This window comes from Scyliorhinus canicula, chromosome 21, assembly GCF_902713615.1.
Source record: "Scyliorhinus canicula chromosome 21, sScyCan1.1, whole genome shotgun sequence".
Taxonomy (NCBI): Eukaryota; Metazoa; Chordata; class Chondrichthyes; order Carcharhiniformes; family Scyliorhinidae; genus Scyliorhinus; species Scyliorhinus canicula.
This window is the reverse complement of record NC_052166.1, coordinates 5,614,826-5,626,727: the sequence shown is the minus strand read 5'-3', so window position 1 is coordinate 5,626,727 and position 11,902 is coordinate 5,614,826. Positions and strand designations below refer to the sequence as shown.

General features: G+C 50.4%; 1 protein-coding gene across 1 annotated transcript in view; it reads right to left on the bottom strand.

Annotated features, from left to right (window-relative positions):
* Positions 1–1,663: 1,663 nt before the first annotated feature.
* atp6ap1a (ATPase H+ transporting accessory protein 1a) overlaps positions 1,664–11,902 on the bottom strand; it is a 23,214-nt gene continuing 12,975 nt past the window's right edge. Inside the window, exons 2-6 of the mRNA XM_038782564.1 lie at positions 11,638–11,758; positions 10,736–10,983; positions 8,425–8,475; positions 4,292–4,523; positions 1,664–3,650 (exon numbers count right to left, since the gene is read on the bottom strand). Of these exons, the coding sequence (XP_038638492.1) occupies positions 3,441–3,650; positions 4,292–4,523; positions 8,425–8,475; positions 10,736–10,983; positions 11,638–11,758 (862 nt within the window). The 3' untranslated portion in view covers positions 1,664–3,440. The remainder of the gene's footprint in view (positions 3,651–4,291; positions 4,524–8,424; positions 8,476–10,735; positions 10,984–11,637; positions 11,759–11,902) is intronic.

Genomic DNA, 11,902 nt, shown 5'->3' with positions numbered 1-11,902 from the left:
AGGAGTGCCTCGCCCGAGGGTCCGTGCTGAGGAAGCACACCATTGGAGGGTCTGCACTGAAGGAGTACTTCGACCGAAGGTCCGTGCTGAGGGGGCACTGCACCGTTGGAGGAGCGATAGGGTCTGTATAGGGACGTTTTCTTGTGTGAAGGTGCCGGAGTTCTGAACTAGGGAGTCATCAATACGGTCACAAATGAATCCAATCACGGTGTGGGAGCGGGATTGGGGGGTGGGGGAAAGAAAAGAGAAGAGTACAGGAGGGACTCGTTCCCCAAAGGGGGATAGACACAAAGGAGAACTGAACAGAAGGATATGGGGGAATTGGAGTAGGGCGTGAGCGATACATCAGCACAGAGCTGTCCCTGTCCTAGGAGGGTTTGATGGGGACAGTGTAGAGGGAGCTTTACTCCGTATCTAACCCTGTGCTGTACCTGTCCTGGGAGTGTTTGATGGGGACAGCGTAGAGGGAGCTTTACTCTGTATTGTCATGTGAGGGTACCTTTAAGAAATCGGTTTATAAGAAATGTACCTTTAAGAAATGCAGCTGCTCATGTTACTGGGGTGATGTTAGCATGTGGGTGGAGCTGAGCTTTACTTCTGCTTTTTAGTTTCAGTTTGAGAAAAATCTTGGGTGTGCCTGTGTTTTTGTGAGCTGCATCTGAAGTTTAAACAAAGAGCTGCAATGCTGGTCGCTGCCATCAAAAGACTATCTATGGATCATTTGGTGAAATCAGAATTGTAAAAGGTCTCATCATTGAACGTAAACCTGTTTGAAGATTTGTTATGTATTTAGTATGTTACAAGGACAGTATACAGGGTTACTTGGTGAAGAAATCTTTGGGGGTTGTATTTGAATTAATGGTTGCTAAGATGTTCACTGTATGTTTTAAAAAGGTTAATTTGAGTTCATAGAATAAACATTGTTTTGCTTTAAAAAATACTTTTCCATTTCTGCTGTACCACACCTGTAGAGTGGGCCGTGTGCTCCCCATACCACAATCTAGTAAAAGTTGTGGGTCAGGTGAACCCCATGATGCACTTTGGGGTTCTCTAAACCCTGGCCCATAACAGTATCCAACCCCGTGCTGTACCTGTCCTGGGAGTGTTTGATGGGGACAGTGTAGAGGGGGCTTTACTCTGTATTTAGCCCCGTGCTGTACCTGTCCTGGGAGTGTTTGATGGGGACAGTGTCGGGGGAGCTTTACTCTGTATCTAACCCCGTGCTGTACCTGTCCTGGGAGTGTTTGATGGGGACAGTGTAGAGGGAGCTTTACTCTGTATCTAACCCCGTGCTGTACCTGTCCTGGGAGTGTTTGATGGGGACAGTGCAGAGGGAGCTTTACTCTGTATCTAACCCTGTGCTGTACCTGCCCTGGGAGTATTTGATGGGGACAGTGTAGAGGGGGCTTTACTCTGTACCTAACCCCGTGCTATACCTGCCCTGGGAGTGTTTGCTGGGGACAGTGTAGAGGGGGCTTTACTCTGTGTTTAGCCCCGTGCTGTACCTGTCCTGGGAGTGTTTGATGGGGACAGTGTAGAGGGAGCTTTACTCTGTATCTAACCCCGTGCTGTACCTGTCCTGGGAGTGTTTGATGGGGACAGTGTGTGCAATGAACAGCGATTTCAGAATTAAGCACAAACACAAAATAAAACACCAGGCTCATTTACTCTTGGGGAGAGAGGACGGCCAATATTTACTGGTTCATTGAGTTTTTACAGAGAGTTTATAAAGCAACAGGTACCTATTAACACTTCAAAACAAAACACAAAACCAATGCTGGCCAACACATAAGCAAAGTTGGGAATGCAGCACCTCAGCAAAAGAACATGCCCCTCGGAGGGTCATACGCAGACCCGGGCTCCCATCGCTCAGACCCCGCTATATGGCACTCACCTCTCACCCCTTCCAACAATTTACAGAATATCCCTCCAACAGACCGGCTGGAAGAGTTCACAACTTGGCCTTTCTTTCTCAAAGCACACATTAAAAAGTGCCAACAAAATATACACATTCATTAAATATTACAATATCTGAAACACAATTCTATTGACCGAATGGCCACTCACTCCCTCCCACCCAGTGTACGGACAGCAAGCTGGAGATAGAAACATACGATGCACTCCTGTCTGATGGGAAATCAGACAGTGGAACAGTGAGGAGCAGTTGTTTGGGATCACAGCCCTGAAGAGGGTGGTGGTGATCGGAGCAATTGAACTCTAGCTGTCCCCTGGGTTTGAGGTTCCTGCAATTGAACTCCAGCTGACTGGCTTCTGGAGGTGGGGCCAACCGCCCCATTTTCGAGGTCCCTCAGCAATTGAGCAGGTCCTGTTTTTTCAGGTTGATGGCTCTTGTTGTAATGGCCCGCCCTGAGAGGTTAAGCCCTGGTCCCCCTGGGAGGAGACAGTAGTCTCAGTGTTGCCTTGGGTCTGTGCCAACCATTTCATCGAGGGAGGCATGGAGCAGAGGATTGTTTGTCGAGGGGTGAACTCTGAAGTCCGGTCGAGCTCACTTAAAGCATCTTCCCAATTCTATCAGGCCAGCAGCAGCCTCGCTGAGTGGCAGAACAGCCTCCTGCTGACATCAACTGTCTCTCTGCTGAAGGGACGAGGGAGCACAGGGGTCGGAGGGAGCATGACGATGATGTACCTTGGTGTTTCTAAAACGTGTTCCCAACTTTAATGCGTTCCAATTCCTCACTTGGCAGGATTGAAGGACAGCTAGAGTTCAATTGCAACATCTCAAACCCCAAGGCGCAGGTAGAGTCCAATTCCGACACCTCAAACCCCAAGGGATAGCTAGAGTCCAATTGAAACATCTCAAGCCCCAAGGAGCAGCTAGAGTCCAATTGAAACATCTCAAGCCCCAAGGAGCAGCTAGAGTCCAATTACAACATCTCAAGCCCCAAGGAGCACCTAGAGTCCAATTGCAACATCTCGAACCCCAAGGGGCAGCTAGAGTCCAATTGCGACCTTCCCTCGCCAAAGCAGCAGAGCATGTTAAGCAAGTAATCACACTGGTAATCCTTAGATCAACCCAATCAGGGGTCTGTCTATTCATGCATTTAAAGAAAGTGTGCGTAATGAAAACCACAGTTACCGCTCCCCGGTGAGACAGATTGTGCAAACCAACTGGCCAGATTGCTTGGGGAATAAGTTGAGACAGGAACAGGGAGGCAGAGAGTGGAATATATACAAACGTTATGTGGGGTGGGTTTCCTGACTGGGAACACAGGAGCCCCATAAATACAGGGGGCAGGGGTTTGAGGAGAGAGAATGTGCGCGCAAGTAAGAGGGCACTCATGATTAAGTACAGAGTTAAATTAAAGTCATTGACGCGCGCCAGGTGCCCGGCTGGCACGGGAAGGCCGGAGGGGGTGAGGGCAGAAGACCTCAGGGGAGAGTGTGGCGGTGTGTGTCCGCGCGCGCGGGGTGGATCACGATCACTCAGTCTGCGGCACGGAGATGGAGGGGCCCTTGGGGTCGTCGAAGCGGTCCATGGTCTTCAGGCTGGTGATCATATGGAGTCCGTAGGTGAGGATGAAGACCATGAGGAGGGTGGTGAGAAGCCCCATCCAGATGGCAGGCGTGAAGAAACTGGCACAGTCGCTGGCGTACGAGAACCTCATCCCATTGACACCAAAGCCTTGGATCTGCAGAGGTTATGGGGGGTGGGTGGGGAAATACAACAGCAGCAACATATTTAGCCTCAAATGAGGAAACCAATAAGTTAACATTCTAACAACTATTAGCGCCTTTTGACTAGTGCAGAGTGCTTTATATATAGAATTTCAGATATCCAGGAGTGAGTTACAGACTGGATTCTAATCGAGGGGTTCGGGATGGTTTATATATAGAATAACAGATACCCGGGAGTGAGTTACAGACTGGAATCTAATCGAGGGGTTCGGGATGGTTTATATATAGAATAACAGATACCCAGGAGTGAGTTACAGACTGGAATCTAATCGAGGGGTTCGGGATGGTTTATATATAGAATAACAGATACCCGGGAGTGAGTTACAGACTGGAATCTAATCGAGGGGTTTGGGATGGTTTATATATAGAATAACAGATACCCAGGAGTGAGTTACAGACTGGAATCTAATCGAGGGGTTCGGGATGGTTTATATATAGAATAACAGATACCCAGGAGTGAGTTACAGACTGGAATCTAATCGAGGGGTTCAGGGTGGTTTATATATAGAATAACGGATACCCGGGAGTGAGTTACTGACTGGAATCTGGGAGGGGGGGTTAAAATTGGGGGAGGGCAATGTATTGTTGACTGTACCTGAAAGTCTTCGAAGATGACCACCCAGGAGCTGGTGCTGCTGGACCATGGGAGGATGGAGCTGGACACGTAGTCCTGGGCCACACGTTTGCAGTGATAGGAGTAAATGGCCGGGGCATAGACCTGGGTAACGTTGAATGAGATGCGCTCCCCATTGGAGTAGATCTCCACCTGGTCCAGGGTGAACCAGTACTTGGCGGACACCTTGTACAGCTGCCTGGACATTCGGAATCTGTGGTGGGAAGAAAGATGGAGTTTTTTTTAAAATCAGGACAAATGCCAGAATGCCAAATTTCACAGGAAGCAACAATTTCTACCGCACGAGAACAGCTGGCTAATTGGTTGGCAAATTGGTTCAGATTCTCCATGGCAACAGCATGAGCAATGCAGCATTGAGTGGCACGGATTAGCACGACTGCCTCACAGCGTTAGCGACGCGGTTCGGTTCCTGCCTCAGGTGACTCTCTGTGGAGTTTTCACTTTCTCCCCGTGTCTGCGTGCTCTGGTTTCTTCCCACAGTCCATACACGTGAAGGTTGGGTGGATTAGCTGCGATCATTGTCCGGTAGTGTCCAAAGAAATGCCGGTTAGGTGGGGATACGGGGGACATGGGAGAGTGGGTGGGGGGGGGGGGGGGGGGGGGGGGGGGGGGGGGAGCTAGAGTTGTGTCACAGTTTAGACATGATCTCAGTGAAAGGGGAGCTGGCCAGAGTTGAAAAGGAACCTAGCAGGGAAGACAGTGGAACAGCAACGGCAGGAGTTTTTGGGGGTTATTCAGGAGGCACGACAGAAATTCATCCCAAGGAGGAGGAAACATGCTAAGGGCAGGACAAGGCATCCATGGCTGACGAGGGAAGTCAAAGCCAGCATAAAGGCTAAAGAAAAAGCATACAAAGTGGCGAGGATTAGTGGGAAACTAGAGGATTGGGAAGTCTTTAAAAGCGAGCAGAGGACAACTAAAAAAAGCAATAAAGGGGGAGAAGATGCAATATGAGTGCAAGCTAGCTAGTAATATAAAAGAAGATAGGAAGAGTTTTTTCAATATATAAAAGCTAAGAGAGAGGTAAAAATATATATTGGATCACTGGAAAATGTGGCTGAAGAAGTAATAATAGGAAACAGAAATGGCAGAGGAACTGAATTATTACTTTGCATCAGTCTTCACAGTGGAAGACAGCAGTGAGATGCCAGAACTCCAGGAGAACCAGGGGGCAGAGGTGAGTGCAGTGACCATTACTAAGGAGAAGGTTCTGGGGAAACTGAAAGGTCTGAAGGTGGATAAGTCACCTGGACAAGATGGACTACACCCCAGGATTCTAATAGCTGAGGAGATTGTGGAGGCATTGGTGATGATCTTTCAGGAATCACTGGAGGCAGGAAGGGTCCCAGAGGACTGGAAGGTGGCTAATGTAACGCCACTGTTTAAGAAGGGAGGGAGGCAGAAGACAGGAAATTATAGGCCGGTTAGCCTGACGTCGGTCATTGGGAAGATTTGAGAGTCTGTTATTAAAGATGAGATCGCAGAGTACTTGGGACTGCATGGTAAAATTGGACTGAGTCAGCACGGCTTTGTCAAAGGGAGGTCATGTCTGGCAAATCTGTTAGAGTTCTTTGAGGAAGTAACAAGGAAGTTAGACAAAGGAGAACCAGTGGAAGTGATTTATTTAGATTTCCAGAAGGCCATTGACAAGGTGCCGCATAGGAGACTTAAATAAAGAGCCCATGGTGTTAACATAGAACATACAGTGCAGGAGGCGGCCATTCAGCCCATCGAGTCTGCACCGACCCACTTAAGCCCTCACTTCCACCTTATCCCCCTAAGCCAATAACCCCTCCTAAACTTTTTGGACACTAAGGGCAATTTATCATGGCCAATCCACCTAACCTGCACATCTTTGGGCTGTGGGAGGAAACCGGAGCACCCGGAGGAAACCCACGCACACATGGGGAGGACGTGCAGACTCCGCACAGACAGTGACCCAAGCCGGGAATTGAACCTGGGACCCTGGCATTGTGAAGCCAAGTGCCAACCACCATGCTGCCCAAAGGGCAAGATCCTGGCATGGTTAGAGGATTGGCTGACTGGCAGAAAGTGGGGATAAAGGAGTCTCTTTCAGGATGGCAGCCGGTGACTAGTGGTGTGCCTCAGGGGTCTGTGCTGGGACCACAACTTTCCACAATATACATTAATGATCTGGAAGAAGGAACTGAAGGCACCGTTGATAAGTTTGCAGATGATATAAAGATCTGAAGAGGGACAGGTAGCATTGAGGAAGCAGGAGGGCTGCAGAAGGATTTGGACAGGCTAGGAGAGCGGGCAATGAAGTGGCAGATGGGATACAATGTGGAAAAGTGTGAGGTTATGCACTTTGGAAGGAGGAATTTAGGCATCGACTATTTTCTAACTGGGAAGGTGCTTATGAAAGCAGAAGCACAAAGGGACTTGGGAGTCCTTGTTCATGATTCTCTTCAGGTTAACGTGCAGGTTCAGTCGGCAGTTAGGAAGGCAAATGCAATTTTAGCATTCATGTCGAGAGGGCTAGAATACAAGACCTGGGATGTACTTCTGAGGCTGTACAAGTCTCTGGCCAGACCTCATTTGGAGTATTGTGAGCAGTTTTGGGCCCCGTATCTAAGGAAGGATGTGCTGGCCTTGGAAAGTGTCCAGAGGAGGTTCACAAGAATGATCCCTGGAATGAAGAGCTTGTCATATGAGGAACGGTTGAGGACCCTGGGTCTATATTCGGAGTTTAGACGGATGAAGGGGGGGGATCTTATTGAAACTTACAGGATACTACGAGGCCTGGATCGAGTGGGCGTGGAGAGGATGCTTCCATTTGTAGGAAAAACTGGAAGCAGAGGACACCATCTCAGACTAAAGGGATGATCCTTTAAAACAGAGGAGGAGGAATTTCTTCAGCCAGAGGGTGGTGAATCTGTGGAACTCTTTGCCGCCGAAGGCTGTGGAGGCCAAATCACTGAGTGTCTTTCAGACAGAGATAGATAGGTTCTTGATTAATAAGGGGATCAGGCGTTATGGGGAGAAAGCAGGAGAATGGGGATGAGAAAGATATCAGTCATGATTGAATGGCGGAGCAGACCCGATGGGCCGAGTGGCCCAATTCTGCTGCTATGTCTTATGGTCTAAGAGTATTTCAGCTCTGTAGAGTGATGTTGTTACTGGGTGGGGCTAAAGTATCAAGCATTTTGCAGGAAAAGTAGGTCAGCGGAGCTTTAGATGGAGCGGTCAGCAGAGGTCAAGCAGTTTGCTCTCTGTAGTTAAGCTAAAGGAAGGGATGGAGAGGGTGGGGAGAGGGCAGGGTTAAGCTATGTCTGTAGATGTATTAGCAGCCTCTCAGACTGGTCTGATTAGAAGGTGAGCAGAGCAGCTTCTGAAGAAAAACAGCCAAAGTTTCTGCATGGTTCTGACAGGAGTCAGATCTTTTCTTTGGCGCAGTGGCACAAGATCTCTCTCAATACAGCAGGTATTCCTATGTGCTAATGGTATCTGAACAGTGGATTGAGAGCAGAGATGGGTTTTCTCTTGTTGTTTTAGTGGGAATAAAGATAGCAGTTAAAGATTACTGTATTCGCTATATTGATTGGCATTGTTTAGGGGTCAATTGTAAACCATTTTCTGGCGTGATGTTGAAGATATTTTCCTAGAATTTACAGTGCAGAAGGAGGCCATTCGGCCCATCGAGTCTGCACCGGCTCTTGGAAAGAGCACCCTACCCACGGTCAACACCTCCACCCTATCCCCATAACCCAGTACCCCCACCCAACACTTAAGGGCAATTTTGGACACTATCATGGCCAATCCACCTAACCTGCACATCTTTGGACTTTTAATGCTGTGTTTGTAAGAAAGTTTGTTTTAATAAACCATATCCCTATTTCTTCCTGAAATCCTGGCTCCTCAGTCTTACAAAATTAAAATAAAACATTGGGGGTTCTGTCCAGTGCCCGAGCCACTGTTGGGGTCTTGTCGGGGACCGTAATAACGTGCAGGGATTATTCGAGCTGCGAGTACAAACAAATCTCGGCACGGCGGCGAGGTATTGGGGAGGGGGAGAACGTTGGCTGTCGCAGGCTGGGAATCAGGTTAGATGACCTCGGTGGTGAAACACTTACATAATTCTCAAGGCACCCAGAGACTCCACATTGCTGTACTCAAGAGCGAGGCTAATGGGGGAATGAAAGAAGCCAGTTAGAAAACAGCAACACAACCAGTGTCAAAACCCACCTCCAACCTGGACCCCCCTCCCTCCAAAAGCTGAGGACCGAAACCCTCTGACGTTCTAGCCCTGGTGGGGATGGGCCAGGGGGGGGGGGGGGGGGGGGGGGGGGGGGCAGCAGAGCGGCCACTGCACTGCAGAAGGTGGCGCAGTCACATGCAACCTCGCCTTCTGATAGCGAGCCCGAGACTGTGCAAGGGTTTTCTCTTGTTGTTTTAGTGGGAATAAAGATAGCAGTTAAGGGTTACTGTATTCACTATCGATTGCCATTGTTTAGAGGTCAATTGTAAACTATTTTCTGGTGTGATGTGAAAGGGGGTCTGGGTAGGCAAGGATGGCGCTCCCAACAGCCAAAACATTTCAGCCCCCAAACGACACTCAGTTGCCGCCTGAACAGACACAAAGCCAACAAACTAATCCCCACTAACAAATACACCGGTGTATTTCCAACATGGCCAGACCCTCTTAAAAATCAACCAACCAGTGCCCCATCTCGCCGCTGCAGACAAACCCAACATTCACATTACAGAGACGCTCTTCCCCCCATATTTTTCCCTGCCCTGCCCTCTCCCCACCGTCTCCATCCCTTCCCCACACGTTCCACCACCATCTCCTCCATCATTGACTCACCGAAGCCCATGTTATTTTGATCTCCTCTCACAATTAGTTCTGAGGAAGACTGTGAAAGTCTCAAGAGGGGCTGAATGAGGCCTCCTCCTGTTCCTGTGTAACAGGCTCGAGAGAGAGAGAGAGAGAGAGAGAGACTGAATGGGCCTCCTCCTGTTCCTGTGTAACAGGCTCGAGAGGCTGAATGGGCCTCCTCCTGTTCCTGTGTAACAGGCTCGAGAGGGGGGCTGAATGGGCCTCCTCCTGTTCCTGTGTAACAGGCTGGAGAGGGGCTGAATGGGCCTCCTCCTGTTCCTGTGTAACAGACTCGAGAGGGGGGCTGAATGGGCCCCCCCCCCCCGTTCCTGTGTAACAGGCTCGAGAGGCTGAATGGGCCTCTTCCTGTTCCTGTGTAACAGGTTCGAGAGAGAGAGACTGAATGGGCCTCCTCCTGTTCCTGTGTAACAGGCTCGAGGGGGGCTGAATGGGCCTCCTCCTGTTCCTGTGTAACAGGCTCAAGAGGGGCTGAATGGGCCTCCTCCTGTTCCTCTGTAACAGGCTCGAGAGGGGCTGAATGGGCCTCCTCCTGTTCCTCTGTAACAGGCTCGAGAGAGAGACTGAATGGGCCTCCTCCTGTTCCTGTGTAACAGGCTCGAGAGAGAGAGAGAGAGAGAGAGAGAGAGAGAGAGAGAGAGAGAGAGAGAGAGAGAGAGAGAGAGAGGAGAGAGAGAGAGAGAGAGAGAGAGACTGAATGGGCCTCCTCCTGTTCCTGTGTAACAGGCTGGAGAGGGGCTGAATGGGCCTCCTCCTGTTCCTGTGTAACAGGCTCGAGGGGGGCTGAATGGGCCTCCTCCTGTTCCTGTGTAACAGGCTCGAGAGGGGCTGAATGGGCCTCCTCCTGTTCCTGTGTAACAGGCTCGAGAGGGGCTGAATGGGCCTCCTCCTGTTCCTCTGTAACAGGCTCGAGAGGGGCTGAATGGGCCTCCTCCTGTTCCTCTGTAACAGGCTCGAGAGAGACTGAATGGCCTCCTCCTGTTCCTGTGCAACAGGCTCAAGAGAAGCTGAATGGGCCTCCTCCTGTTCCTGTGTAACAGGCTCGAGAGGGGCTGAATGGGCCTCCTCCTGTTCCTCTGTAACAGGCTTGAGGGGGGCTGAATGGGCCTCCTCCTGTTCCTGTGTAACAGGCTCGAGAGAGACTGAATGGCCTCCTCCTGTTCCTGTGTAACAGGCTCGAGAGGGGCTGAATGGCCTCCTCCTGTTCCTGTGTAACAGGCTCGAGTGGGGCTGAATGGGCCTCCTCCTGTTCCTCTGTAACAGGCTCGAGGGGGGGCTGAATGGGCCTCCTCCTGTTCCTCTGTAACAGGCTCGAGAGGGGCTGAATGGGCCTCCTCCTGTTCCTCTGTAACAGGCTCGAGGGGCTGAATGGGCCTCCTCCTGTTCCTGTGTAACAGGCTCGAGAGGCTGAATGGGCCTCCTCCTGTTCCTGTGTAACAGGCTCGAGAAGGCTGGTGGGGGTTAACCGAATGGGCTCAGACTCCCGGAGGTGGGCTGTGGTTGGGTGAAAGTTCTGGCAAGCGAGCAGTTTCAGGGCATTAACCTACTTCGTCGTATGGTTGGAGCAGGTGGAGGTGCCGATATTGACTGTGGCGCCGTCGCCAAAGGTGCGATTGGTCAGGTCCACGACCTTGTCCCCATTGGAGAGCAGGATCCTGGCTGCCCAGAACAGGATGCAGGGAGATCCAGCGGTGTGGTTGTAGGCCAGCGGAGGGTAGGGCTCCTTTTCTTTCTCCTCCTCGGCTAGGAGCTGCCTACTGGGACCCAGCGAGATGATGGGACCTTCCCGGACAATCTGTGGAGAGGATGAGAGACCTGCTCAGCAAAGTGCCAATCAATCAACAGCTGACATGGGGACCGGGGGTGGGGATGGAGTGTAGAGGTCGGGAAGCTTCGCTCCAACTGTATAGGGTGTTGGCGTTTCCGCAGCTGGAGTACTGCATAGAGTTTTGGCCTCCTTACCCTTACTTAAGGAAGGGATGTCCTCATTTTGGAGGCTGTTCAGGGAAGGTTCATTAGTCCAAATGTTGGGATGAAGGGGGTTTGCCTGATGAGGAAAGGGTTGAGCAGGTCGGGGCCCTGTACCCATCGGAGTTCAGAAGAATTAGAGGTGACCTTATTGCAACATATTAGATTCTACGGGGGAGAGGAATCATGAACTGGGGGAAAACAGTTTGAGAATAAGGGGAGATAAGGAGAGAAGAATTCCACCCCCCCAAAACAGCAGTGGGGGCTGCTCATTGAATACATTCAAGGCCGAGTTAGACAGATTTCTGATTGACGAGGGGGGTAGAGGGTTTTTGGGGGGGACGACGACATGGACGGACGGACAGTGAAGTGGAGTTGAGGTCCCGTTCAGATCAGACACAATATTATCGAATGGGATAGCAGCATTCGAGAGGCAGAGAATGGCCTCCTCCTGCTCCCAGGTTTTGTTATGGGAGCTTACCCTGGACGGCCGAGATGCAGTGAGGATGGCGAGGAAAGGGACTTCTTCCGTTTTCAGAGTCTCCAACACTTGCCCGATAATGTTATCTGGAAGACAGCAAAGAGACACAAATTCTCTCACACTTGCGCATCATCTGAAATTCACATCGATGACGTTCACACTGATGTGATCAGGTTACATCAGGTTTCTGGGGAAACATTCGATTCCTATGGCTCTGATAACCCAAATAGGACAATCAGCAATAAAGCAGACTATGGAAGATACA